This window comes from Lontra canadensis, unplaced genomic scaffold (assembly GCF_010015895.1).
Source record: "Lontra canadensis isolate GAN:19392208 unplaced genomic scaffold, GSC_riverotter_1.0 scaffold118, whole genome shotgun sequence".
NCBI classification, from domain to species: Eukaryota; Metazoa; Chordata; class Mammalia; order Carnivora; family Mustelidae; genus Lontra; species Lontra canadensis.
This window is the reverse complement of record NW_022631112.1, coordinates 1,632,397-1,658,678: the sequence shown is the minus strand read 5'-3', so window position 1 is coordinate 1,658,678 and position 26,282 is coordinate 1,632,397. Positions and strand designations below refer to the sequence as shown.

Here is a 26,282-nt window from a genome sequence, read left to right as displayed (position 1 = left end):
AAGTGTTTGTTTGGGTACATCCTGAGCTTGGCAGAAAAGGATGAGGATGATGTTTGTGAAATCTGAAAATCGAACGAAGGTTCTTTTGTTGTTACCATCAATTGGTTTTTAACATGCCCCAATTGTGGCATTGACAAATCCCATATAATTTAAGATTCACTTAATTGATTACCTATTGTCTAACTGAGATCTTTGAGTATTGACTTTCTATAACTTGTGATTCCTCTTCTGAGAGGATAGAGCCATTTTCCTAATCCTACGTTCATTCTTTTTGCAGATTAATTAGGTAGGGTAGGCATTACAGGACTGGAGCCCTATTGTATTAGAAATCTCTGTATAATAAGAAAATTATTTATTTCCAACATTCCATGATTTTGAGCAGCTGATACTAACTTGGATCACTACAGGTAGTGAGTTAGAACTATTGTGAATCTAATGTATTTTATAAATGGGCTCTCCAATAGTTGCTGTAATTAAGATTGATTTTGGCTGCAGTATTTTTTAAGAAAAAATTGGAATGAAACAGACAAAAGGCTTATGTATTTAATATCAAATATGTCACAGATCATGAAAAGAAAACTGTTTTGTGTACACTTGATTAACATTCTTTCCTGTATATGGAAATATCGTCCCAATAATAAGTGTAGGAAAACTCTTCGATTTGAAATTAACTCCAGTGGTTTATTTGTTTTATAGACTTTCATATGAAAATTACATTTGCAGAGGTTTTGGGGTTTATTTGTGAACTCAAATAGTTAAGATTTCACCACTCACAAAGTAATTATACTAGCTATCACGCTAAGCAGGTTTTAGAAAATACTGTTTTACAATTATAAGAGTAGAAAGTAGGAAATAAGAAGAGCAAAAGGAATGAAAGAAAACAACATTGAATATTTTCATCTTTATTTCTAAATTATTTTCTTATTTTCTTTTATACTAACCGTGAATCTGGTTATTGCCAGTTGTTGCTATGTCAGTCGAAGACTTAGCCAGCTATCAAGTCACGATCCGCTGTGGAGAAGACATTGCAAAAAATACTGGCTGATATCTGAGTGAGTATTCAGGAAATAATGTAATTTTGAAATTTGGCCCTTAGCTTTCATAACACTAGTCTGTCCCAATTCTCCTCTCTTACCCTTGTCTCTTTATCTCCTCTGATGGCTCTTCTTGTGCCTGCCAGTAAATGCTAGTGTTCTCCAAGCTTCCGTCCTTGGGCCACTACTTTTCTCCCTCTATGAATTCCGCATGCACTGTTGCCATTTATGGTGGCTGCTCACTTGTTCCTAACTCCCAAACCTGAATGTCCGTCCCTGAAATCCCCACCGAGCTCTTACACCCGCCTTCTGGACCTTTCCATTGGATGACTAACAAGGGCTTTCTGAGTTCAGTAAATGTTAATAACTTTGACAGAATCAAAGTGTAGTTGACAGAGGTGGCAATTGGGAAAGATGAAAGGAAAGGTAGGGTTGCCAGTATCTTTTTCTTAGATGGAGGGAAGTCAAGTAGTGACAAGTTGGCAAAGCAAGAAGTAGAGGTCTAAGTATATTATTTAGAGCTGCAAGCTACCTAATAGAACTAAATGTAACAGGGCTGTCAAACACTGGGAGAAGGAAGAATGGGGAAGAAGACATTTTAATTATTGCCATGAGCGGATCTTTTACTTTGGGGTATCAGCAGATAGATGTAAAATTGATAAATCACGTCTAAAGGCATGAACATCTAGAATTACGGACATAACTTGGAGTAATCACTAATGTTCCTTTGAGATGTTGGGCTTCGACTAGGAGACTAGCTGTTCATCATAAGTTTTTTGGTACTTTTTGGTTTTGATAATATGTATATATGTTACTTTGATTAATAAAAAGATGCTTCCCTTCCAACTCCTCCCCCTCCCTTTCCCCCCCACCCCTCCCCCCCCACCCCACCTCCCAGGCAAAACAACACTCTGAATTGTTCTTCTCACCATTCCTAAACCTGATCCTCTTGCATTCCCAGTCTTCTTGGCAGTACCATCTACCTGGGCATTTAAGCCAGAAATAGGAATTATCCTAGATCTCCTTTCCGTCCCTACACTCATTCAGTTATGAAGGCTATCTGATTTAGCCTCTGTATTTTTCTTGAATTTTCCTTCTCATTTCATATAGCTACCCGTTGTAGTTCAGTTCATCATCTCTTACCTGGACTACTCAAAACTGTCTTGACTCATCTCTTGTGCCTCTAGTTTACACACCTCCCAAATCACAACCACGATTCTGCTTTTTCTACTCCCCTGTTAAAACCCTTCAGTAGCTCTCCATTCCCTAAGGATAAGGTCCAACCTTATTAGCAGGATACCAGAAGGCCCTTTGTGGCTGCCTTATCCTATACCACTTCTGACTCTTAAATTGACTGTTCGTTCTTTTTCCCTGATTAGAATGTATGTATTTTTGAGGGGAAAAAATGTGCCTTATTTTTGATGTCCTCAATGGCTAAATAGACACTCAATAAATGTTTGTGGAATTGTACCAAATAGAGATACTAAATCATGTGATTACTGTGAATGCTATATGATTTCCTGGCTAATCCAATGCAGATAGATTAGTAGTATTATATCGTTAAATTCCGAATAATTTCTAAAATAGAACAACTACTTATGTGTTTTAAGCTTTATAATTGTATGCTTTAACCTATACAATTCACATTATATTTTATTAAGGATTTGAAAACTTAGGGAAAAGAATAAGTAGAAAGTAAGAAAATAGGTGATTTATAATCCCACCATGCCATCAATAACTCCTGTTAAGTTTTTTGATGTATATATCACTTTTGCTATCTAGTCTTCATTTGTAGCTAAACTAAATGAAAAGGAAGGCAAAAGTAAGCACAAACTCCCAATAAAGTATGTCGGTAAGTGTTTAATTTCATTTCAAAAGATTTTTAATCTCATTTTTTAAAATCTATTTAGGGAAGAGAAAACACAGAAGAATCAGTGTTGGAAATCTCTCTTCATAGATACTTACTCTGATGTAGGAAGATACATTGACCATTATGCTGCTATTAAAAAGGCCTGGGATGATCTCAAGAAATATTTGGAGCCCAGATGTCCTCGGATGGTTTTATCTCTGAAAGGTACTGGCAATGCAGGGTCTCCCTTCATTTTAGTAACTATAGTATAAATAGGTTAAATAACTTGGGTTTCTATCATCTGTGCTAATCTGTAATTCACCAACATTATCTGTAAATCACCATTCACATTTGGCCGAGGAAATAGGACACCTATATTGCTAAAAGGACCCTTGCTCTACTGCTTGTCCCATTTTGCCTGCCTTGGGACCCATGTGATTATTTATTAGAAGGGAAAGCTGAACTCCTTTTGTCCTTACATTTGTTTTGTAATAAGCTCACTAATGCTAAGATTGCTTGAGGATAACTATTGTGATTTCTTTCAAAGGAGGTTTTTTTTTTTTTTTCCTTTTTTCATTGAAAAACAGCCTGCTGTGTTTACCCTCTTTCTTATTTTTAGGGCAAGTAAAGTTTTGTTTGATAGTCTAATGATTTAGAAAGACCAAATATTAAGGACCTGGGGTCTTTCAGAGCGTAAGAGCAGCATAATAAAGTAAGGAAAACTTTCATTCCTATTTTGACATTCACAGAATAGTGCAAACTAAGATTTGAACTAAGGTCTATCTGACCGCAGAATTTGTGGTTTTTCTACTGTCCTGTTACTGTCCAACTCTGGCAAGACATATTAACAAGCTATTTCCCACTAATTTGATTTGTTAATTTATGCCCCAAACATTGGGGCATCTGGATGGCCCAGTTGTTCAGTGTCTTCCTGTAGCTCAGGTCATGATCCCAGGGTCCTGGGATGAGCCCTGCATCGGGCTCCCTGCTCAGCGGGGAACCTGCTTCTGTCTCTGCTCCCCGCCTTTGCTCCCTCTCACTATCTGTATCTCTCAAAATAAATAAAATCTTAAAAACAAACAAATAAGAAAGGACATAAACAGATTGCAGATATATCACTGCTTACCTGCTTTAGCCTCCCAAGTTTTTTCAGATTTCTCCAAAGGAATTTTAAACATGTTTTGGTTTTGCTGAAGTGAAACTGGGATCCGTTCTCCCATGTATTCCTTTTGAACTAAGGTCCCTTTGGAAACGGTATTCCTTTCACGTTTCATATCTCCACTGTAACTTCGCATGCAACCATGAATTCACACAAACCAGGATCGCATGACTAGGTACTTTGAACTGAATTGCTAGGAGATAGGGAAAAGAGTGATTTGGCAGAGAGTATCCTTGAAGGAAAGTATCCTTGATTAATATCTTTAATAGTTTTTTCTTTTTTTTTTTTTTTTGGAAAAGAATAATATCTACTTGGTATGTGGGGTTAAATAATTTTAAGAGGAAAGTAATTCCCAAAATAGGTATTTGGTGGTGATAAGTAAAAGAGGTAAGGGTTTATAATAGCTATTATTTTTATTATACACAAAGCAAGACACTAAGCTAAGTACTTCATATTATTCCATTTAATTTGCCAAAATCTTATGAGGTGTAGACCGTTATTATTCTCATTACATAGGTAACATACCTAAGACATAATAAACTAAGTAAGTTGTTTGCCATCACAAAATAAAAGGCAGAGCTAGGATTTGAATAAAGACTGTGGTCTTTAACAATTGAAGGGAGAGACGACCGATTCCATTTTGTCCAGAGAGCCTTAGGACTCTGAGAGAGCTAGTCCAATATTAGGATGTTTAGAATATGAAACTGTAGGCATGGTTCTCCTTTTAGGCACAGAGCTAGAAGAAAGGAAGAAACTAAAGATACAGAGCAGTTTCTTTTTCTTTCTTCCTTTTTTCTCCCCCTCCATTTGGCATTTCCAGGTTTGCTGCTCACTATTCTGTACCTGGTGGTTGGGGATGAGGTTGTCAGAGACTTCCCTGGTAACTTCTGTTTTACTACGAGGTGCCAGTTCTTTGGGGGGTTTTGCTGTGAGTTGGAATGGGGTAAAAGTTGTTTGATATCTAGAATGCTGGGGACTCTAGGGGTGCCAGGCCTATGAGTTGCTGGACTGAATCAGGAACTAGCCACTCACCTCAAGGGCCACAGTCCCTGACTCAGTCTCAAGGTTATGCAGATGGCAGAGATAGAAAGGGAACTTGGAAAGCAAATAGGCACTGGTCTTGGGGAAAGTTTTACAGAGTACTTTGGAATTATCTAATGGTATATATCATGTGTCTTAGAATTTCGTATTTACCCTATGTGTGGGCTTAGAACTTTAGAGTTGAAAGGGGCCTTTGAGATACTCAGACCAGGGTTTGGCAGACTTTTTATTTAAATGGCCGGGTAGTAAATATTTTAGTCTTTGCGAGAGAGAGAGTCTCTATCACAACTATTCAACTCTTCTGTTACTACAGGGGAGCAGACATTGACAATACCTAAACAAATGGGCATGGCAGTATGCCAAGAAAACTTTATTTACAGAAACAGGCAACAGGCTGGGATTTGATCTGCAGGCTGTTGTTTGCCAGTCCCTGATTTATACTGGTTCCCTTGTTTTACAGGTGAGGGAACAGGCTCAGAGAGTTTCAGATGACTTACACAAGGTCCCATAACTAGTAAGTGACAGAGATAGAACTTTAATCTAGGTTTCTTGGCTCCTGGTAACCTGTACCCTGGTTTTCCATAAAAGTAGGCTAAGGGGAAAGTAAAGTAAATGAACATTTATTGAGTGCCCAAAAAGCACTTTATTAAGCAGAGGGAGCTACTTTAGTCATCCCTGATAATTGTCTCAAGTAGGTAGTATTATTATCCCCCATTTTGCAGATGAAACGGGGTTAAAGAGGTGAAATCACTTGCCAGAAATCACAGAGCTAGTAAGTGGTAGAGTGAGATTTGAACCTGGTCTGGTTGGCTCCCGAATTATCCTACAGCAGGATGCCCCTCCAAACCTTGATGTTGCCGTATTATAAAGATATATTTCTTTATATTTTTCTCTTGTTGTGGTTTTACTTTTTTCTGTCCAGCTATCTCCTCAAGAAATTCTTAGTTTCTTAATGTTCTGTGTTGAATGTCCGACATGTAGCACTAACTATACCAATATTAGTTTCTTTCCTCATCAATTTCTGGCTCAGGCAGCTGTTTGCTTGTTTTCTTTTGTACTACATGTTTTTATAGATAAACTTTTTATTTTTGGAGTAATTTTAGATCACAGAATGCAAAGACAGTACAGAGAGTTCTTGAGTTCTTGTACACCCCCTACCCAGTTTCAGTTTCCCGTAACATACCTCCCTGTGGGACGTTTTTCAAAGCTACTGTCTTTCTTGGCACATTACTGTTAACTAAATTCCAGACTTTGTTTGGATTTCACCACGTTTTCCATTAATATCCTTTTTGGATTCCAGAATTCAATCCAGAATACCACATTGCATTTAATTGTCATGCCTCCTTGTGTCTTCTGATGTGTGGCACTTTCTTAGTCTTTCCTTGTCTTTCATGATCTTGACAGTTTGAAGGAATACTCATCAGCTGTTTTGTAGAATATTCCCCAAAGTGGCTTTGTCTGAAGTATTACTTATGATTAGATTGGGGTAATGGGTTTTTGGAAAGATTACCACAGAGATGAAGTGCCCCTCTTATCACATCCTACCTAGGGACACATGATATCCACATGCCATCACTAGTGATGTTAACTAACATACAGAAATGTGTGTGGATTCTAAGTGTACAACTTGGTAAATTATCACAACATAAACCTGACCATTGTAACACCCTCCAGGTCAAGAAGTAGAATGATTTTCTGTACCTAGAATCTTCCTCCTTTCTCAGAAGTAACCACTATCTTGATTGCTAATGCCACTGAGTAGTTTTCTCTCTTTTTGAACTTTATATAATTTGCACGATTAAGTATGTATTTTGTGTGAATTATTTCTGTTTTGTTTGTGAGATTCGGCTGTGTTGTGTGAACAATAGCTTGTTCATTTTTGTGGCAAGTATAGTCTGCCGTTATATAGGTGGACTATAATTTATAGATTCATTCTACTGTTGATGGATATTGGGTTATTTCTAGTTTTTTGGCTATTATAAATAATGTTGCAGATAATTTTTGATGCACATATGAGCATACTTCCATCAGGTAAATATCTAGGATTGAGTTTCCTGGGTTGTAAAGTATGCTTATATTATACTTCAGAAGATACTATTAATTTTCCAAAGGGGTTCTAAAACTTTACATTCCCACCAGCACTTTAATGTTGTCATTCTTTTTTTTTTTTTAAGCCTTTCTAGTGGATACGTAGTGGTGGTTTTAATTTGCATTTCCCTAAGAACATTGAATAGTGACAGTTTTAATTCTAGCTTTCCAATCTTCATGTCATTTTTTTTCCTGCTTTATTGCACTGGCCGGGGCCTTCAGTTTTGGATAGAAATGACGATAATGAGTATCCTTACCTTTCTGATCACAGAGGAAAAACTTTCAACTTTCTCCTTTCAAAATGATGTTTGCTGTAGGTTTTTAAATAGATATTCTTTATCACATTGAAGAAAGTGTCTTCTGATCCTAGTTTGTGGAGAGGGTTTTTGTTTTTGTGTTTTAAATGGATACTTGAATTTTTGTCAAATGACTTTCCAACCTTGTGATTATCACGTGATTTGCCTACTTGATTCTGTTAATGTACTGAATTGCATTCATTGATTTTCTGAATATTAAACTGACTTTGCATTTCTGGAATAAACTTACTTTGGCTGTAATATCCTTTTTGAATGTTGGATTTGATATGCTAGTATTTGATTGGGATTTTTACATCTGTGTTCATGAGAAACTTTGGCCTATAGTTTTTCCTTCTTGGAATGTTCTTGTCAGGTTTTGGTATCAAGATGATACTGGCCTTAGAAAACAAGTCAGGGGATGCCTGGGTGGCTCAGTCAGTTAAGCCACTGCCTTTGACTCAGGTCATGATCCCAGAGTCCTAGGATCCAGTCCCATATCCGGCTCCTTGCTCGGCAGGGAGCCTCCTTCTCTCTCCGCCTCTGCCTGCCACTCTGCCTGCTTGTGTGCTCTCAATCTCTCTGACAAATAAATAAATAAATAAAATCTTTAAAAAAAAAAAAAAAGAAAACAAGTCAGGAAGTGTTACTTTTTTTTTTTTTCTTTTCTCTCCAACAGTTTATGTAAGCTTGGTATTATTTCTTACTTAAATTATCCATAGAATCCATTCATAGAATGGATTGAAGCCATTCAATCCTGGAGTTTTCTTCGTGGGAAGGTTTTAAGTTAAAGATGCAATTTCTTTATTAGATATAGGATTATTCAGATTTTCTACTTATTCTTATGTCAATCTTGACTATTTTTCTAGTTGGATCTGTGGTGATCTCACATTTCCATTTCTAATATTGTTTGTACTCTTTGTGTTATTTTTTTGATCGGTCTTACTAGGTAGGGGTTAATCTTATTAGCCTTTTCAAAGGACTGGCTTTAGCCTTTGTCAGTTCTATGTTCATTTCTTATTATTTCTATTAATTTATCTGATTTCTTTCTGAGTTTACTGTGGCATTTTCCTTGATTTGAGAAGATTAGATCATAAAATTTCAGGTTTTCTAGTTTTCTTCAAACGCTTTTGCTATAAATTTCCCTCTAAGCATAGCTTTAGCTTCATCTCATAAGTTTTAATATGTTGTATTTTCATTAACATGCAGTTCATAATATTTTCTGATTTCTTCTTTGACCCACAGGTTTATAGAGAGATGTATTGCTTGATTTCCAGATATTTGGGGGTTTTTCAAAGTAATTTTCTTAATATAATCTATACTTTAGTTCTTCTGGGATCAAAGAATATACTCAATATGAGTTTAGTTGTTTGAAATTTGTTGAGATTTTTCTTTGGTCTAGCATATAATCTATCTTGGTAAATATTCCATGTACACTTGAAAAGAATGTATATTTTGCAATTGTTGGATTCAATACTGTGTATATAATTAGGCAAAAAATGTTAACCTTGTTCAGATCTTTTTCAGTCTTACTGATTTTACTTTATCTTATTTTATTTTATTTTATTTATTGTTGTCTGCTTGTTCTATTAGTTACTGAGAGAGGTATGGTAAAACTTACCAGTGTGATAGGCAGAATTCTGAGATAGCTAGCTCCAAAGATTCCTACTCCCGCTATACTTGCTTGGTATAATAATAGCCTCCCTTTGAGTGTGAGTGGTACTGTGGATATAATTGATTTCAGTTCTGTTATTAGGTAATAGATGACAAAGGTGAATGGGGTTTGCAGATGTAATTAAGGTCCTAAATTAGTTGAATTTGAGTTAATCATTAATCAAAAGGGAAATTATCCTGAACAGGCCTGACCTAATGAGGTGAGCCCTTAAAAACTGGGCCCTTCCAGAAGGCAGAGAGATTTGAAGCTTGGGTATCTTCTGTTGGCTTTGAATAAGCAAGCTGGCATGTTGTGAGGAGGGACAGGTGATAGAGAATAATGGCAGGTAGCTTCTAGGAGCTAAGGGCCCCAGTCCTGCAACAGCAAGGAAACGAATTCTGACAATAACCACTGAACTTGGATGAGGACCCCCAAGCATCATGAGATGCATAATCTGAGATAGCAGCCACAGTTGACGTGGTGATTTCAGCCTGTGGGACCTGAGCAGAGGATCCAATTGAATCATGCCCAGACTTCTTACCTTCAGAAACTGTGGGATAATAAATGCATGTTGTTTTAAGCTGCCAATAGCATAACAATAGAAAACTAGTAACTATGGTTGTGGATATATCTTTTTTCCACTTTAGTTCTGTTATTTTGAAAAATATATTTTGAAGTTGGGTTATTAGGTACACCATTTTGCCATTTCAAAAAGCCTTGCATTACCTCTGATAATGCTCTGTGCCTTACAGTCTATTTTGTGTGATTTTAGTACAGCTATTTTAACTTTCTTTTGTGTGTCTACATCTCTAAGATGTGCCTCTTATACATGGTTGTGTTTTTTATCTGGTCTGTCAGTCTTTTCATTACTATATAATTTCGCTTATTTATATTTAATGTAATTACTCATGTATTTGAGCTTGAATATACCATATTCCTATTTGTCTTTTATTTGTACTTCCAAGTAAGTGTTCCTTTTTTATCTGTTCTTCTTAATTATCTTTTATTCTGTACTTCCCTTTCTTATTTATCATTTTTAGTGACTTACTCTAGAGATTAAAGGATGCATCTCTGACTTAATTAAAATCTATTGGAAATTAGTATTTTTACCACTTCCTGGTCAATAAGAACCTTAGAATACTCTCACTCCAGTTGTCACCCTCTTGCCTTTTGATTATAGTTTTTGTGATTTTAATTTTGGACATATTTTCTATCCCTGCAAACATTATTAGTATTTTATATGTTCATTTTTATTATAGATTTACCTCCATTTTTACATTTTCTTGTTGTTCTTCATTTCTTCCTGCATCTTCTTCATGCTTTCATCTGGGATCATTTTTCTTCTACCTGAAGAATTGATTTTAGTTTTTTGTTTTGTTTTGTTTTGTTTTGATGAGGGACTGCTATTGCTGAATTTTTTCAGGTTTCTTTTTTGTCCAAAAATGTATTTATTTCATCGACACTATTCAGTGGATATAGAATTCTGGTCAACAGTTCTTTTTTTCGGCACTTAGAAGCTGTCATTCTTCTAGCTTCTATTGTTTCTGTTGAGAATGTAGCTGTTACTCTTATTGTTGTTCCTTTCAAAGTGACTATATGGCTTTTACCCTTTGGCTGCTTTTAAGATTTCTCTTTGTCTTTGATTCTCAGCAGTTTCCCAATAATGTGCCTAGATACGATTTTCTTTAAAACTACTCTCCGCAGGGTTTATAGTGCTTCTAAAATTTGGAAAATTTTCCCCATACTGCTGCTGTTAAGTTTTGCTCAGCTTCTCAGCCACAGGTCCACTGTCAGAATTGGCAGTTGCCTCCAAGACGGGCTTGCACCAAAGGCCCGGCTAACCTTTCATTTTCCGTGTTCTTCTGACTGCCTCTCTCCCCCAGTTCTCACTGTCTTTGAGGTTCTCCAGAAGCCTTGAAACCAATTTTCTGTTGTTTTTCTAGTTCTCAGCAAGAGGTCTGCTCCAACCACCTAGTGAACCATTACTGGAAATGAATCTCTTCTTTCGGTATTTGTCATCACTTCCTGCTTCTTAAAGCTGGAACAGATGGCAGGCTGACAAACACGCAAAATTGGATTTAAGTTAGTGGCTTTCCCATAGAATGAACCCATACTTACCCATGTTCTGTATTTCTCATTAAGAGACTATGTCAAGGCTCTCAAAAACATCAGTTTAGAGACCTTCTGGAGAGGTTTTTTGTTTGTTTGTTTTTTAATAGAGTGTGTTTTAAATGTGAGTGTGTTCGATTAAGAAAAATGAGGTATACGTTAAAGTTTGCGTCGTAAAGTGAGATAATTACAATGGATCTCCCTGCTGTGTACCTTTCCATATTTCACTAAGTGCCAGTGTTTTCTCTGTTGAGAGGAAATTGAAGAATTTCATTCTCAGTGTTGCAGATGTCAGAGCCAAGCTAAAGTGAAATAATGTCGCCCTGAATTTTCCATTTATTTCCCTGTATTTCAACAGTACATTTTGGACAGAATTCATTTGCTCTAAGTTTGTTTCACTTAGCAATCTGCTAGCAGCAGATTGTATTTCTCCTTAGATATAAGGCTTATTATTTCTTCAGAATTTGCTTTTTTTGTGCCTTTGCAGAGGGCGCTCGAGAGGAGGACCTAGATGCTGTGGAAGCTCAGATTGGTTGCAAGCTTCCTGATGATTATCGATGTTCATATCGTATCCACAATGGGCAGAAGTTGGTGGTTCCTGGGTAAGAATGTTTGCCATTTGGGTTATTGGTAACACATCATTTCCCAGAATAAAAATTTAAAAATACAGTTTGTAGTTATCTTAACAGATTAAAGGAGTACAGGAGTATAGGAATTCCCTCTTCTTCCTTGTAAGCATCCAAAAGACAGAATCTGTTGCTTGAATTTTATTTTCCCCAAATAAGTATCTCATAACAACACGTTTCTGTCAATGCATCCTTATACTTAAAATGAAGTCTGGTTGCGGTTGGGGTTGGGGTGGGTGCTGTGGTACATAGGGTGGATGTGTGTGCAAGTATATTTTCACTAAAACTCTTCAGAACCCTTGAGGTCTTTATCCTATTATAGGCCACGTAATTGTTTTGGAGAGCTTGATGTAAATTCTGTGTACCATACATATAAAAAGCAATAATTTATTCAGAGCTGTATACACTAAAGAACATAGAGTTTTGTCCTATTCAGGCAAATAGTAATTGTAATTGAGTGGCCTATTTTTAAGAGGAAGTATTCATTGTGGAACCTTTTGGTAAAAGCAGACATGCAGTAGCTGTCAGATTTATTCGCAGTGTTAAAAGCTATATACTTTGGACCTACTCCTTTTGTTCTTTTATGAAATTGAGCTATTTCAGAGACGTTGCACTTATCAAATGTTCGTAAGAACTTACGGAGAACTTTGTGTTGTTCTTAATGGAACATGGTGTCTCTTTGTTGTGAGGAATCCAATGAGGCCCTGTTCACCACTTAAATCAGGGTTGAGGGAATACAGGGTGATCATACTGAGATTTTAAGATTGTATGCAGAAATCAAATATTGGGCAGTTTGGACTAAATAAGCTGAAATTACTGGCTGTTTTTTTCTAGCCTTTTTTCCCTATTGAACTGAAACTTGACAAAAATTGAAAAATTGTCATATTTCAAGAGCAAATAAGAGAGAACTTTATTAAAATAGTTGCCCGGAATTGACAGGACAAACAGGTCATAATTTCTATGCGGGATTTATGTCTACCCACGGTCCACACTGTGAGACTTTAGGATAGGACTCCTATCTAGGATTTCTTCCATCAAGGACCAGTACCTCGTTCTCATGTATATACAGTGAGATTAGTTTAGACCCCATGCATCCCAAGTTTATGGAAATCTGGGCAAGGTTTAGATTTATTTACATTGATACTGTCTGGGAGGGCAGGGTAAGCTGAAAGTTGTATCAAGATAAAGGTATCAGAGTTTTACCCCTTTAAACTTTAAAATAGTCACACGTGCATATATAGCAAAACACTAGCAAATCAGTATATCACGGCAAGATAGTCTTAAAAGCAATAAAACTATTTTTCTTTTAAAAAGGCTTTTTAGGCATTTTAGACATTCAGGCTTTTCATTTAAATCAGAATCTTTCCACTCAAGAGTTTGAATGTAAAAAAATTGTAATGTTTTTGGCGATTGACATGTTAATCAGTTCTTACAAAGCTGTCTAGGAAATCCATCAAAAACAATGAAGCCCAGCTGTTTGTTTGGCACGGGAATTGATTAAAGTTTTGTCTGTGCTCTCAGGTTGTTGGGGAGTATGGCGCTGTCCAACCACTATCGTTCAGAGGATTTGTTAGATGTCGATACAGCTGCTGGAGGCTTCCAGCAGAGACAGGGACTGAAGTACTGTCTCCCGTTAACTTTTTGCATACATACTGGTCTGAGTCAGTACATAGCAGTGGAAGCTGCAGAGGGCCGAAACAAAAATGAAGTTTTCTACCAGTGTCCAGTAAGTAGGAAGTCTGTTTAAATGCGGCTGTCAGATGTGTTCTGATGAGTGTATATATGTGTGCACTAAGAGTTTTCAGGGCTGTAGAATGGGTATAGAGCATTCTACAATTTCATTATAGACCCATCTAATTAAAGGGCTAATATTCGGCCATAATATTCTGACATGAAAGAACGCCAAAGGAAAATCTTACCCATGGACAAACAACAAACCATTACACACACACAGGGATGGCAGCGATATGTGTTAAGGCAGTTTAAATTTTAGAAAAAGTAATGGGATTTGCTGAAGTAATTATGATACACATTTCTGACTGAATTTCTAACAAAAAATTTAGCTTTTGAACGTCATTTGACTCAAGTCCTGAGTGTAATAGAAACTTTTTAAACTCTTCATTAGATAGTTGAGTTGTGGAAAAGTATGGATCCTTTTTTTAGGAGGCTTTTGTTACAATTTAAATATGATCACAGAATATGTATTTAGTTTCCTTCTTATTTTTTCGATTCTTTGTAATTTCTCAGTTGTAGATCTTTGGGCTTCATTTTTCCCAAAATGTGAACTTTTAACTTAAAAGAGGAATTTGAAATTGAAAGTCATAGATACCTGAGACATGGGACTCCATGTAACATTGAAAATATTTAAAGAGCTTTCATAGTTTTATTTTTTTCCCTAAGTGTTTTTGTGTATTTTATCTCATTTTTGACTTGATACCTCTGTAAGGTTGTAGATGTTGGGTTGGTCCCTCCATTTACTGAGAGAAGTGACCAACCTAGAATTGTTCAGGTCTCTTGACTCTGAGTCTAAAGTCCTTTCTTAATAGGCTGTATATCTTCTTACCGTAACTTCCTAACTTAAAGGGTAATTTTTTAGTTCGCTGTAACAGTAATGGCAGTACACAAGTGTTTTAACTGTTACTGAGAAGTGCCTGGCACTCTTCTAAAGACTTTCTAGAAAGGACCTAAATATAGAAATTGTAAGAGCAAGAACTGAAAAGTATGAGTAATGTCCGAGTGTTATTTAGAACACTTGTTATTTTTGTCTATTCTGCCTTGTCTCCAGGGAAAGATACAGATAATGAACAATGAGAAAGTAAGTAAAATGTCTTTTTCTCTATTATGATATTCTTTTTCTCACCTAGGACCAAATGGCTCGGAATCCAGCTGCTATTGACATGTTTATCATAGGTAGGAGAAAAAACGGTCTTCCTTTTCCTTTCTTCTTCCTGGTCAAAAAAATTAAATAGGTAAAAACTTTGCAGTTACTTGATCAGCTGGCAGTTTAAACTTGTCTTTCTTAAAGCTTGCTGGTTTATAAAGTACGTATCTAGGCTCTGATTTGAATCGCCCTTGTACTTTGTGGAAATTTGTTTTCTACCTGGAAAAAACCCATGGCCTATATAATCGTGTGCTCTTAGGACTCTGCTGTAGAACAGGGAAATGAATGGAATTACTGTGAGTATGTATATAGTTACCTTACACATACGTGAATTTTCCATCCATCATGTTAATAGCTAATTGGAGACAGATTAAAACACTTTATATCTATAAAGTTTGTGGTGCCCATTATGGGAAAATACTGATAAATCACACTAGAGATCTCAGAACAGCAATCTTCAGAGACGAGTATAAACTGGGCTCCGTGACCTCTTTGGCACAACTCTTTTTTCTTGAACTTCAGAGGTATTTCTCATAGGAGTTTGAGAACGGTCCAGATTGTATGCAGTTACAGCTTATCCAGGGAGCTGTTCCTGAACCCTCTGCTGTTCATCCAGTCCTGTTTTGCTTAGGTTTTGCTGAGGAGATGCTTCCTGACTATCCATTCTGTTTTCAAAGGCACACATTAAACATCCCTATATATTCATAGCAAAGGGGCCTTGTAGGCTGAGGTGTTTGCACTTAATTACATCTCCTTTGTTTTTTTTTAAGATTTTATTTATTTGACAGAGAGATCACAAGGAGGCAGAGAGGCAGGCAGAGAGAAAGGGGGAAGCAGGCTCCCTGCTGAGCAGAGAGCCCTATGCAGGCTGGATCCCAGGACCCTGAGATCATGACCTGAGCTGAAGCAGAGGCTTAACCCACTGAGCCACCCAGGCACCCCTAATTATATCTCCTAATTGGAACCTTGAACAGAATATTAGTCTCCATTTTTTCCATATTGTGACACATTCCAGGTTTATGGTATATTTCACAACACCAGGAAATTCTCCCTATGTACAAAGTTATAGAAAGCTGGGTTTTTTGTTGTTTTTTTTTTTAAGATTTTTGTTTATTTTTTTGAGAGAGAGGGAGAGAGAGCATTAGAGAGTCAGAGAGAGAAGCAGACTCCCTGTTGAGCAGGGAGCCTGATGAGGAACTTGATCCTGGGACTCCAGGATCATGACATGAGGCCAAGGCAGTTGCTTAACCAACTAAGCCACCCAGGCACCCTATAGAAAGCTGTTTAACTTAGCCACTAGCTTTTAGCTCCCCCTGATTTGTGTTGGTGTATGGTTTCCAAGTTAAGTGCCCCCTTGGGCTTCTGCCCCTGCTCACTGCCCTCTTTGGCATCTTTGCATAGCATAGACCTTCAGAGATGATCACCACGGCTCTAGAACAGTGTTGCTACTAATGTACAGACTAAAGGCTGCCTGAGCTCTTAGGTAAGTGCCCGCTAAGCTCTGGGAGTTGCTCACTCTTGGTTTGGTGCTGGTGTGAGATGGTATGAAAGTCCCCACCACTACAGCAGAGTTCTAAGATCTGATGACTACTATTCTGATAGCTGGAATTTTGCCTGGAATAAGAAAGCAAAGCAGAAGATTTGAGATGCACTGAGGGAGGAGAGATGAGATGGGATATGAGTGCTGGGAGGAAAGACAAGAAAGCTTAAAGCTTCCTTTAAGCTGCCTTGATAAAATCCCAGTGCTACCAAAGACAAACCAAGATACAGGCTTACTTTAAAAGGTAAACTACCTAGAAATGTGTAAATTGCATCTTGATTCAACAAAGTTTGATGCTCTTGGAATTTCTGGTAAAACCCAAAATGGAAACTCCTGGTGTTCAATGAATTATTAGTAGATACTTGAAAAAAAACTAGAATCTGTGTTCAGGTAAGTTGAGTTGTAAAGACTGCATAGAAAAGACTGTCCTCATTCTAAAGAACACACTTGGATGTGTATTATTATAAATTAAGGTACCTTAAAATATACCATGCCAATTTCATTTTTATGTAAACCATGAAAAATTTGTGGTGTTTTTTTTTTTTTTACTGTAACATTTTTTCCCATGAAATAGACAAAGTGATGTTTTAAACTTTACAGGGAAATCACTAGTTCTAAAAACACAATTGTAGCTTCTTTGAATTTTAATGACCTTATTCATGTGCCTCCTTAGTATCTTATTCAGAGTGGATAGATGGTAGGTGATCATTTGAATAGAACATTCAATAATGAAAGGGTTGGAATTGGCCATTCATTAGTAGATGTCGAGAAAAGAGCCAGATATTGCAGTTTACCTCCTCTCAGCTGATGCCTTTAAAATTTTAAAGCTATAAACCCTTAAACTGTATCTTCTATTATTCCCTAAATAGAAGAGTAAGTAAATACTGTAAATTTAGCTCCAGTGTTCAGCTCCATGGCAGAGTGTGAGAACTGTGTTAATAGAAACAAGATTACAGAAAAATGCACTGAAAAAACATTGATTCAGGGACTGATAGTGCTGGGCACTGAGTTGTATTAACAATAGATGTGGGGTTTGAGAAAGTTCCATTATATTACCTAGAAGGGGCAAACATAATTCACATAAATACTTGTCATTGATCCACTCACTAGAGCATGGACGGATGTGTGGTCAGGTCTGGACTGGACTTTGAGCTGGTCACTGAGAATATAGAGGACCACTGTGCATTTGAATCTGTAGGGTGCAACTAGACTAGTTTGGGATTGTTCTGATACACAGAACTGTACAGTGCCGTACCCCTGTTAGATGCCCGGACTGAGCCTGGCTTTTGCCAGAATTTTGTGCATGAGTCAGGAGGTACCTGGGCCAAGGGTATATACCTTGATCATCTGAGGATGGCGTTGATATTTTTCCTGTAGTTTCTTCCTAGACATAGCTGTATCTGTATCTCCTTTGTTCCGTATGCTCTAGAAACTATAGACAGAAGAAGGCTTTTCATTCTTGTACCAGCACAAAATAAATTTTAAAAATCTATTATTTAATTATAAGTGTAAAAAGTAGCTTGAAAAGGTAGATGGAGGGTTCCCTAGCAAGGCATTTGGGAGTGTGATGGATAGAACTGAGAACAGAAATTGGCCATAGAATTTTAAGTGTTTCTACTTTTGATCTTGTATCTTAAGCATAGAGGAATTGTCATTGTTTCTTTTATAGATTTTATAAAAATTATTGTCCTTTTCTTCCTCCCCACCCCTTCCTGGTTTATAGGTGCTACTTTTACCGACTGGTTTACTTCTTATGTCAACAATGTTGTATCCGGTGGCTTCCCAATTATCAGAGACCAAATTTTCAGGTATTTCCCTCAGGACTTTTTGAATTAAAATGATTGTAAGTCAGAAAATACCATTAGTTACATGTCTTGAGATGAAGTTTCAAAGAAGATAAATAACAGAACCTCTCATTATCTTAAGTGCCACTGTGTTAGTCCCACTTCAAAGCCACATTCAAATACTTGAATAGCCAATATTTTTCTTATCTTGAAGGATCCAGAGGAAAAACTGATTTTGATTTTGAAGTTATGGCTTTATGTTATAGTTTCTTTTTATACATAGTTTCTTTTGGGGGGTTGGAAACAGGCTATTTGCCAGTTAATGGATTTATCATGAATAGCAAGTCAGTAACCATTAACTCAGGGCAAATATTATTTATCTTCTATAAATGAAACATCCAGGTATTATAGATAGTACTGCAGGTGATATTGGTTCACAGTAGCCTGACTGGCAGAAATGATAGATTAATTATAAATTAGAGGTCTCCAGAATAACATACCAGCACATCTTATTGTCAGAGCCACCGTTGATAGGGTTTTCAGATATCCCAAAAGTTTCCTGGCTCTGAAAACTGACTTAAGCTCTTTTTAGTTTCCAGTGTAATTGCTGAATCATTATTGGAACCACTGATTATTGAGCCTTGATGCTATCATTACTGATCTGAAGTCTTCAAAGTTTTCTCGTTACCTTGTAATTTATAATTTTCTTCTAAGCTTCACAGGACTTTACCTTTAAATTCCCATTTAAGTTCCCAGATATGTTTTAAATTTTTGATCGTAAGGTAAAATATAAGCTATTTGGCATTGTATCTTAAAAAATCTTTTATCCTATGGACTTGAAGTTAGTTGATTAAAAAATGTTTAATGTTTTAAAATTATCTAGGTATGTTCATGATCCAGAGTGCGTGGCAACAACTGGGGACATAACCGTTTCAGTTTCTACATCGTTTCTGCCAGAACTCAGCTCTGTCCACCCACCCCACTACTTCTTCACATACCGAATCAGGTGAGAGACAAAATGGGGTGCAGCCTGTGAATATGTTGTTATTGCCCCCTTTGACCTGGCCCATCAGACACATTTTGAAAGACAGCCTTTTGCTGAGGTGTGGAAGAAGGTGGATAACAAACTTTTTTATAACCTAGTATAATAATATATCATTTTATAAAGTATAATTTTATAATCTAGTGTAATCCAGTACCTTGAGTTTACAGTAACCTCCAAGTTACTTAAGTTATTTCATGCAAAAGTTCTATGTTTAAAGAATTGTGCCAGTGAGGTAGACACTAAGTTATAATCCTCACGAAAGCTCACTCTGAGAGTTGCATTTAGAAGCTATCAAATCGCTTCTTGGCCTTTTGGCTAAGATCAAGTGGAGAAGCTGTCAAATTGTTCAAGATAAAGCTGTGCATTTTAAATTTCACTGAGGCTGCCTATATTGATTAAAACACTAATAAATATTTATCAGGTGCTGCCTGTATATCAGGCATGGTGTTAAGCATTGGATTTGGTTAAATAAAAAACAAACACTAAATTCACTTTAATTAGATGTACTTTGTGCTGTGACATAAAGATAACTCACTGCTTTAAAATATTAAGGATACTCTGTTTTTAGATGTATTTTTATATAATTTATGATATATTACAGATATTTTAAAAATACACATACATGTGTATATACATACTGGAATTTTTTTGCTCTGTATTCTAACCGGGGAGCATCCTAGGATTTTGGTATTATGTGCAGCCTTTGATAGGTTCAGTTACACATGTACAGATGCTTGTTATTGTAATTGTTTAACTCAGATCCTGTCTAAGATTGAAACATGCTTAGAATAGTAACACTGACCCTTGCTTATAGGGTACTCCAAATGAAGATAAGAGACAGCAGATTCCTAGAGAAAGGGGGGAAACAATAGTACTGGGAAAGAGTCAAAATGTAATCCTACTAACTGTTTGGTGACATTTTCCTTTGAGCTTTCTAGAAGTTAAGGAAAAAAGGAAAATGTGTTCAGTCTCATTTTTTAATAACAAATTTTTAAAGAAAATCAGAATTTTTTATTGCACTTTATTCTGGAAAGCATTTTGTACATTGATCTTTACTTGAAAAGCAGAAAATTATCACCACCAATGTGTTCATAAATTTTTATGTCCCCATTGTTGATTCTCACGGCAAGTCAAGTGTGCAAATTGAGTAAAGGCATTTCTGTGGGAGAGCCAAGCTAATCAGGTCCCTGTCTTTGAGAACTTACAGAGATAGATGGTTAACACAGATGTCAGTCTAAGTAGTATACCTCTTAAGCAAGAGAAACCAAATCAGGCCAGATTTGTGTGTCTCCACACCATTCCCTTCTCCAGGATTGAAATGTCAAAGGATGCACTTCCTGAGAAGGCTTGTCAGTTGGACAGTCGCTACTGGAGAATAACAAATGCTAAAGGTGATGTAGAAGAAGTTCAAGGACCTGGAGTAGTTGGTATGTATGTAACTCAGGATTTGCTTTACAGATCAGTTACCTGTAAGACGAGCATATATGTGATATACAGCTTGGAAAAGGCATGATGTAGTTAGTGGATAAGACTATTTTTTTTTAATATCTATTTATTTATGAGAGAGAGAGACACACACACACAGAATGAGTGGGGGGAGGGGTAGAAGGAGAGGGAGAGAAAGAATCTCAAGCAGACGCCCCTCTAAGCCTGGAGCCCAGCACGGGCTCAATTTCACCACTCATGAGATCATGACCCGAGTCAAAATCATGAGTTGGACACTTAACTGACGAGCCACACAGGTGCTCCAAGACTGTATCTGTTAATAGTTGTGTTTACAGTGTGAAAGATATCATAGATTCTGGGCTTCTTGTAACTCCCATTCTTTGCTTCATAAATATAATGTGTAACGATCATTATTCTATTAGTTTGCTACCTTAAACATGAACTTCTCTAAAATTATAGCAAACATGAACTTCTCTAAAATTATAGCAAACCTACATTCAGGGGTTGATTTTTCATTCTGTGGATCACTTGAGTTCCTTGTTTCTTAAGTTTGTCTTCCTTTTTAAGTTGGATAACCATGTTCTATAGAGTTACCAGGAATAATAGGGCAGAAAGAGAAAATAAATTTCATATTGATCATCTTTTTGAAATTTGGGGGAAATGTTAAAATCAGTAGCACAGGTTCTTATTTGTGGATTTCAATCATCATTAGTTCTGATTGTCATTGACCGTCAGCTTTTTACATGATTTTGATTATTGGGACAGTTTAGATCTTTTTTCCTAATTGTGCATTTACTTTAACATAGGTTACATAATCTCATAGAGGACATATCTTATTTGCTGTAATGAAGCACTGAATTTTATACTTCGGTTTCTTATTACTGTTTTCTCTGCAGGTGAATTTCCAATCATCAGCCCAGGTCGGGTATATGAATATACAAGTTGTACCACATTTTCTACAACATCAGGATATATGGAAGGATATTATACCTTCCATTTTCTTTACTTTAAAGACAAGATCTTTAATGTTGCTATTCCCCGATTCCATATGGCTTGTCCAACATTCAGGGTGTCTATAGCCCGATTGGTGAGTTAAACTTTCCTCTGGGACTGATTTCCATGACTTTGTAGAATTAACTCCACAGAGGGATTTTGTTGATTAGCCAGACAAATGGTGTATAAATGGTGTTCCAGAGAACCCTAGAGATTCGGAGGAAATATCGTGGGGGGCCATGTGAATATGTGGGGGTGGTGGATAATAAGTAAGCTAGACTCCATACGCTTCAGTCAGAGTAACTCTACTCTGCTTAGCTGTTTTTTGTTTGTTTTTTTGTTTTTAATGTCATTTTTCTTTTGAGCAGTTTTCGATTCACAGATAATTGAGCAGAAGGTACAGAAATTTTCCAAATACCCCCCACCCCCATGCACGCACAGACGTCCTCAACATCAGTCTCCCACCAGTCTCATGGTATTTTTGTTAAACCTACATTGGAATATCATAATCCCCCCAAGTCCATAGTCTACATTAGAGTTCACTCTTGGTGTTGTACGTTTTTTGGGTTTGGACAAGCATATAATGAGACGTATCCGCCATCATAGTATCATGTAGAGAGGTTCCTGGTTTTAAAGGTTCAGCCTCTTTTCCACCATTTCAAAAAAAAGTTCTGTGGCGTAATAAGAAACGCCACACTAGACCAGTTAGAATAGGCTTTATTTAATTTCATTAAGATTAGAAAAGCAATTTCTTGTAGTGTTTTTGCTAAAAATACCAATTTTATAAAATAATACAATTATCGTAGAGAGAGACTACTAAAAGTGCAAGTCTACCCGTTAAATCCTCTGTAGTCCTCTCTCTTTGGGATCATTTCCTAAGTCAACTCGGTATAATTTTTAAATCTCACTTTTAGGACTACTTATGATAATGGCAGTACCCCAATCTTACAGATTATAAAACGAATGAAGAGAATCATGAGGCCCCAACTATACAATAGGAATAAAATATGACTCATATACCCAGAATATGACAGAGTGGTAGGTGTTGAGTGTTCAGAAAGGGCCCTCTGGCTCCTGGGAAGATGGACATAGGATTAGTCTGACCCAGAGCTGATACATTCCCAACCCCAGTTTGAAAAGAGAAGGATGATATGAGACTTTAGGCCGTAATGCTTGCATATCCGGTGAATAGGATCTACCCTCTGGGTTTGGAAGTGAAGTTTAGCTTTCCTCCCAGTGCAGGAATGCTCTCTACTGTATATTTCTAGTACCAGAAATTTGTTACTTCTTGTAACAGTCTCTTGTTTTTGACTAGTCCAGTTTCTGTCTGAGATTGGTATCATCCATGAATGAATGTTCGATCCAGCTCATTAGTGAAGCCATCTGGGGCTAGAGTTCTCTGTGAGAAACTTTGAAATAGGGGTTTAATTTCTTTCATATATCTCCTACTTCTTATTTCACTTTTGGTCATTTGTGTCTTTCAAAGAATTTGTCCATTTGTCTAAATGTTGAATTATTGGCATAAAATTATAATAGTCCCTTGATATCCTTTTAATGGCTGCAAGAACTATAGTCACATATCCTTTTTTTGCTCCTAATAATGGTAATTTACATCTTCTGTTGATGAGTTTACCTAAGGGGTTATCTCTTTTGTTAGTCATTTGAAAGAACAACTTTGGGTTTCACTGGTTTTCTCTATTGTTTGCTCATTTTCTATTTCATGGATTTCTGAAGTTTTCTTTATTTCTCTCCTCCTACTTTGGGATTTATTTGCTTTTTTACTAGCTTCTTGGGGTAGAAGTTTTAGATTATTGATTTTAGGCCTTTCTTTTCTCTAAAGCACTATTTTGGCTGTGTTTCATAAATTTTGATGTGTTGTTTTCATTAACATTTAATTCAAGATATTCCAGGATTTCCCTTGTAATTTAATTTTGATCTGTAACTATTCTAGAAATGTGTTAAATTTTCAAACATTTGGAGGTTTTCCAGTTAACTTTTGTTTACTGATTTCTAATTTTATTATGGTTAGAGAACTCACTATGTGTAATTTTAATCCTTTTAAAGGTTTTATGTCCCAGCATTATGGTCTATCTTGGTAACAATTCCTGTGTATTTGAAAAGAATGTATATTCTGCTAATTGTGGGAATATTAGCCTATAAAGAAAGTTCAAATTAGTTGACTGTTTCTCAAGTCTTCTATATATTAATTTTTTTTTTTTTTTTTTTTTGGTCCTTGTTCTCTGAAGAGTGATTGTTGAAATCTCCAGCCACAATTACAATTTTGTCTATTTCTCTTTTTAATTTTATCAGCTATGCTTCATGTGTTTTGAAGCCCTATAATTATATGCAAATATGCTTAGAATAATTATGTCTTTTTAATGAAGTTCTTTCTTTTATTATTATGAAATCTCTCTCTTTGATAATATTTCTTATCCTAAAATTGCTAATATTCCTGACCTAAAGTGTAAAGAATGTTGAGGTTTGTTTGGGCTGACAGTTAAGTTACTATGGGGTCAGCTTGATCCTGTTGAGAATTGTTTTTAATGTTTGTTAGGATAGGTATAAAGTAGTCTTTAATATAGGACAGCAGTTCTCAAACTTTTCAGTCTCATGGCTCCCTTAAGCTTTTAAAAGTTATTGAGGACTCCAAAGAACTCTTGTTGATGTGGGTTATATCAATATTTATCATATTAGAAATTAAAACTGAGAAATTTTATAGTATTTACTTACTCTTTTTTTAAAGTTTATAATTTTTAAATTTATAATTTTAAATTATAATAATAAACTCATTACATGTTCAACCCTCTTAACTATGTTCTTACTTATTTGGAGTTTTAACTTCCTCCCAACCACAAATAAGCATATAAAATCTTGACCTGCCTTATGGAAAATGTTTCTCTCAAGCATGAGATACCAATACAAAGAAATGAGAATTCTGGACTTACTTCTAATCAACATGAAAGAGGCAGTGGGGATTGTATTTGTATGGGGTGTTGTATTTGTATTGTAACATTCCTGTTGAAATATTCGTTTTCTTGATATGGAAACTGAATTGTTCTCCTTTTTTGTACCCTAACCGTATGATAATTATTGTACTTGATACTTCCTCTTGCTTTATACTTTGAATGTCACTGCAAAATATACTTTTGGTTGGTCTTTAGCCTTTTCTTGCTCTAGGTGGTTTGTTGTTTGCTTTTGGACAGTTCACAGGTTCCTGCTGCTTATTTATTCCATTCTTACCGTGTGTGCCTCTTTCCATCTGCTGCTTCTATATGTACACTTTCATCTGAGATCATCAGCAGTCTCCCTCCAGCCACACTGACTTCTTTAACTTCTTTTTTCTGTTTTCTTCTTCAGTAAGATGACTAATGATCATACTACCTGAATTTAACATTTTAGGATTTCCTAAGCCTCCCCCTTGCCCCTTTCGAACCTTCTACTGAATTTTAAAGTCCTCATTCCCTAGATTTAAAAAAAAAAATCAAACAATAAAAAGAATGGAATATCATGTCATATTTATGTATATTTTCTCTGATTGTTGTTAATGTTGTTGTTATTAGTGTTACAATAAATCCTAAGTGACAATCCTTTGACAGCTCCTAAAGAACAATTTTTTTTTTCTCCCACATTAATTAATTTGCTTGCTCAGCAAGTATTTATTGAGTCCCAACGAGGTGCGGGGGAAGACGCAGTGAACAATACAGCCAGAGTCTGCCTTGGGGGATATACTATACAGCACACTGACGCTAGTGAATAAACACTGCATTGCATATTTGAAAGTTACTAAGAGAATAAATCTTAAAAGTTCTCATCACAAAAACACATTCTGTAACTATGTACGGTGACGGATATTAACTGGACTTACTGTGGTGATCATTTTGTAATATATATGAATATCAAATCATTATGCTGTACACCTGGAACGAATGAGTGTAATGTTGTATGTCAATTATACCTCAATAAAAAAAAAAAAAGAAGAAAGTTGAGGAAATTAACAAAAACAAAAAAATCTCTGCCTTGAAATTTACATTCTAGTTAGAAGAGACAAGGATAGCAAATATCTGGTTATACCAAGTAGTAATAAGTGCTCTGGAGAAAAATCAGAGTAAAGGATATATAAGGAGTGTCCTGTTGGGTTCTAATATAAAGATCTGTCAAGAATAGGCCTCAGCAACATTAGAGTTGAGACTTGAAAGAAGTAGAGGGAGCCAGGGGGATATATGTGGCAGAAGAATGTTCCAGGTGAAAGAACAGCAAGTGCAAAGGCCCTGAAACACTGATGTTACATAAATATACTAATGCTTGGCATGTGTGAGGAACTGCAAGAGGCCAGTGTAGCTGGAGTGCAGAGGCCGGGGGAGGGAGTGGTTAGAGATGAGATCGGAGCGGTAGTGAGTGCTGGATATGTGATGCCATAAAGGCCTCAGGAAAAGAACTGCTGATGACACATCCCATGTTTCCCAATAGTTCCCACATACCAGCTAGGTGCTCCTTGCTGTTCAGAACTCTCTCTAATACAGCAACTCCTCTCAATTAAGTCTTCAAATGTATGAGAGGGGAAAATTGACAGCAGAGTAAGTCAAAACTTCATTAGAGACACTGCTTAAGCGGAAGTGAAGTTTCCATGAGATGTTCAGATACTGCATGTTCAGCCTCCTTGTTGCCTGCCCTCTTCTGAGAGCCTTGAGCAAGTTAATTTCAAAGTGCCCCTGGTGGTTAAATTGAAATACTGCGTCTTCA

General features: G+C 36.4%; 1 protein-coding gene across 1 annotated transcript in view; it reads left to right on the top strand.

Moving 5' to 3' along the window:
• FBXO3 (F-box protein 3) overlaps positions 1-26,282 on the top strand; it is a 30,845-nt gene that overhangs the window by 2,891 nt on the left and 1,672 nt on the right. Inside the window, exons 2-10 of the mRNA XM_032841051.1 lie at positions 963-1,052; positions 2,945-3,108; positions 11,715-11,829; positions 13,375-13,579; positions 14,718-14,763; positions 17,998-18,082; positions 18,942-19,064; positions 20,415-20,530; positions 21,446-21,636. Of these exons, the coding sequence (XP_032696942.1) occupies positions 963-1,052; positions 2,945-3,108; positions 11,715-11,829; positions 13,375-13,579; positions 14,718-14,763; positions 17,998-18,082; positions 18,942-19,064; positions 20,415-20,530; positions 21,446-21,636 (1,135 nt within the window). The remainder of the gene's footprint in view (positions 1-962; positions 1,053-2,944; positions 3,109-11,714; positions 11,830-13,374; positions 13,580-14,717; positions 14,764-17,997; positions 18,083-18,941; positions 19,065-20,414; positions 20,531-21,445; positions 21,637-26,282) is intronic.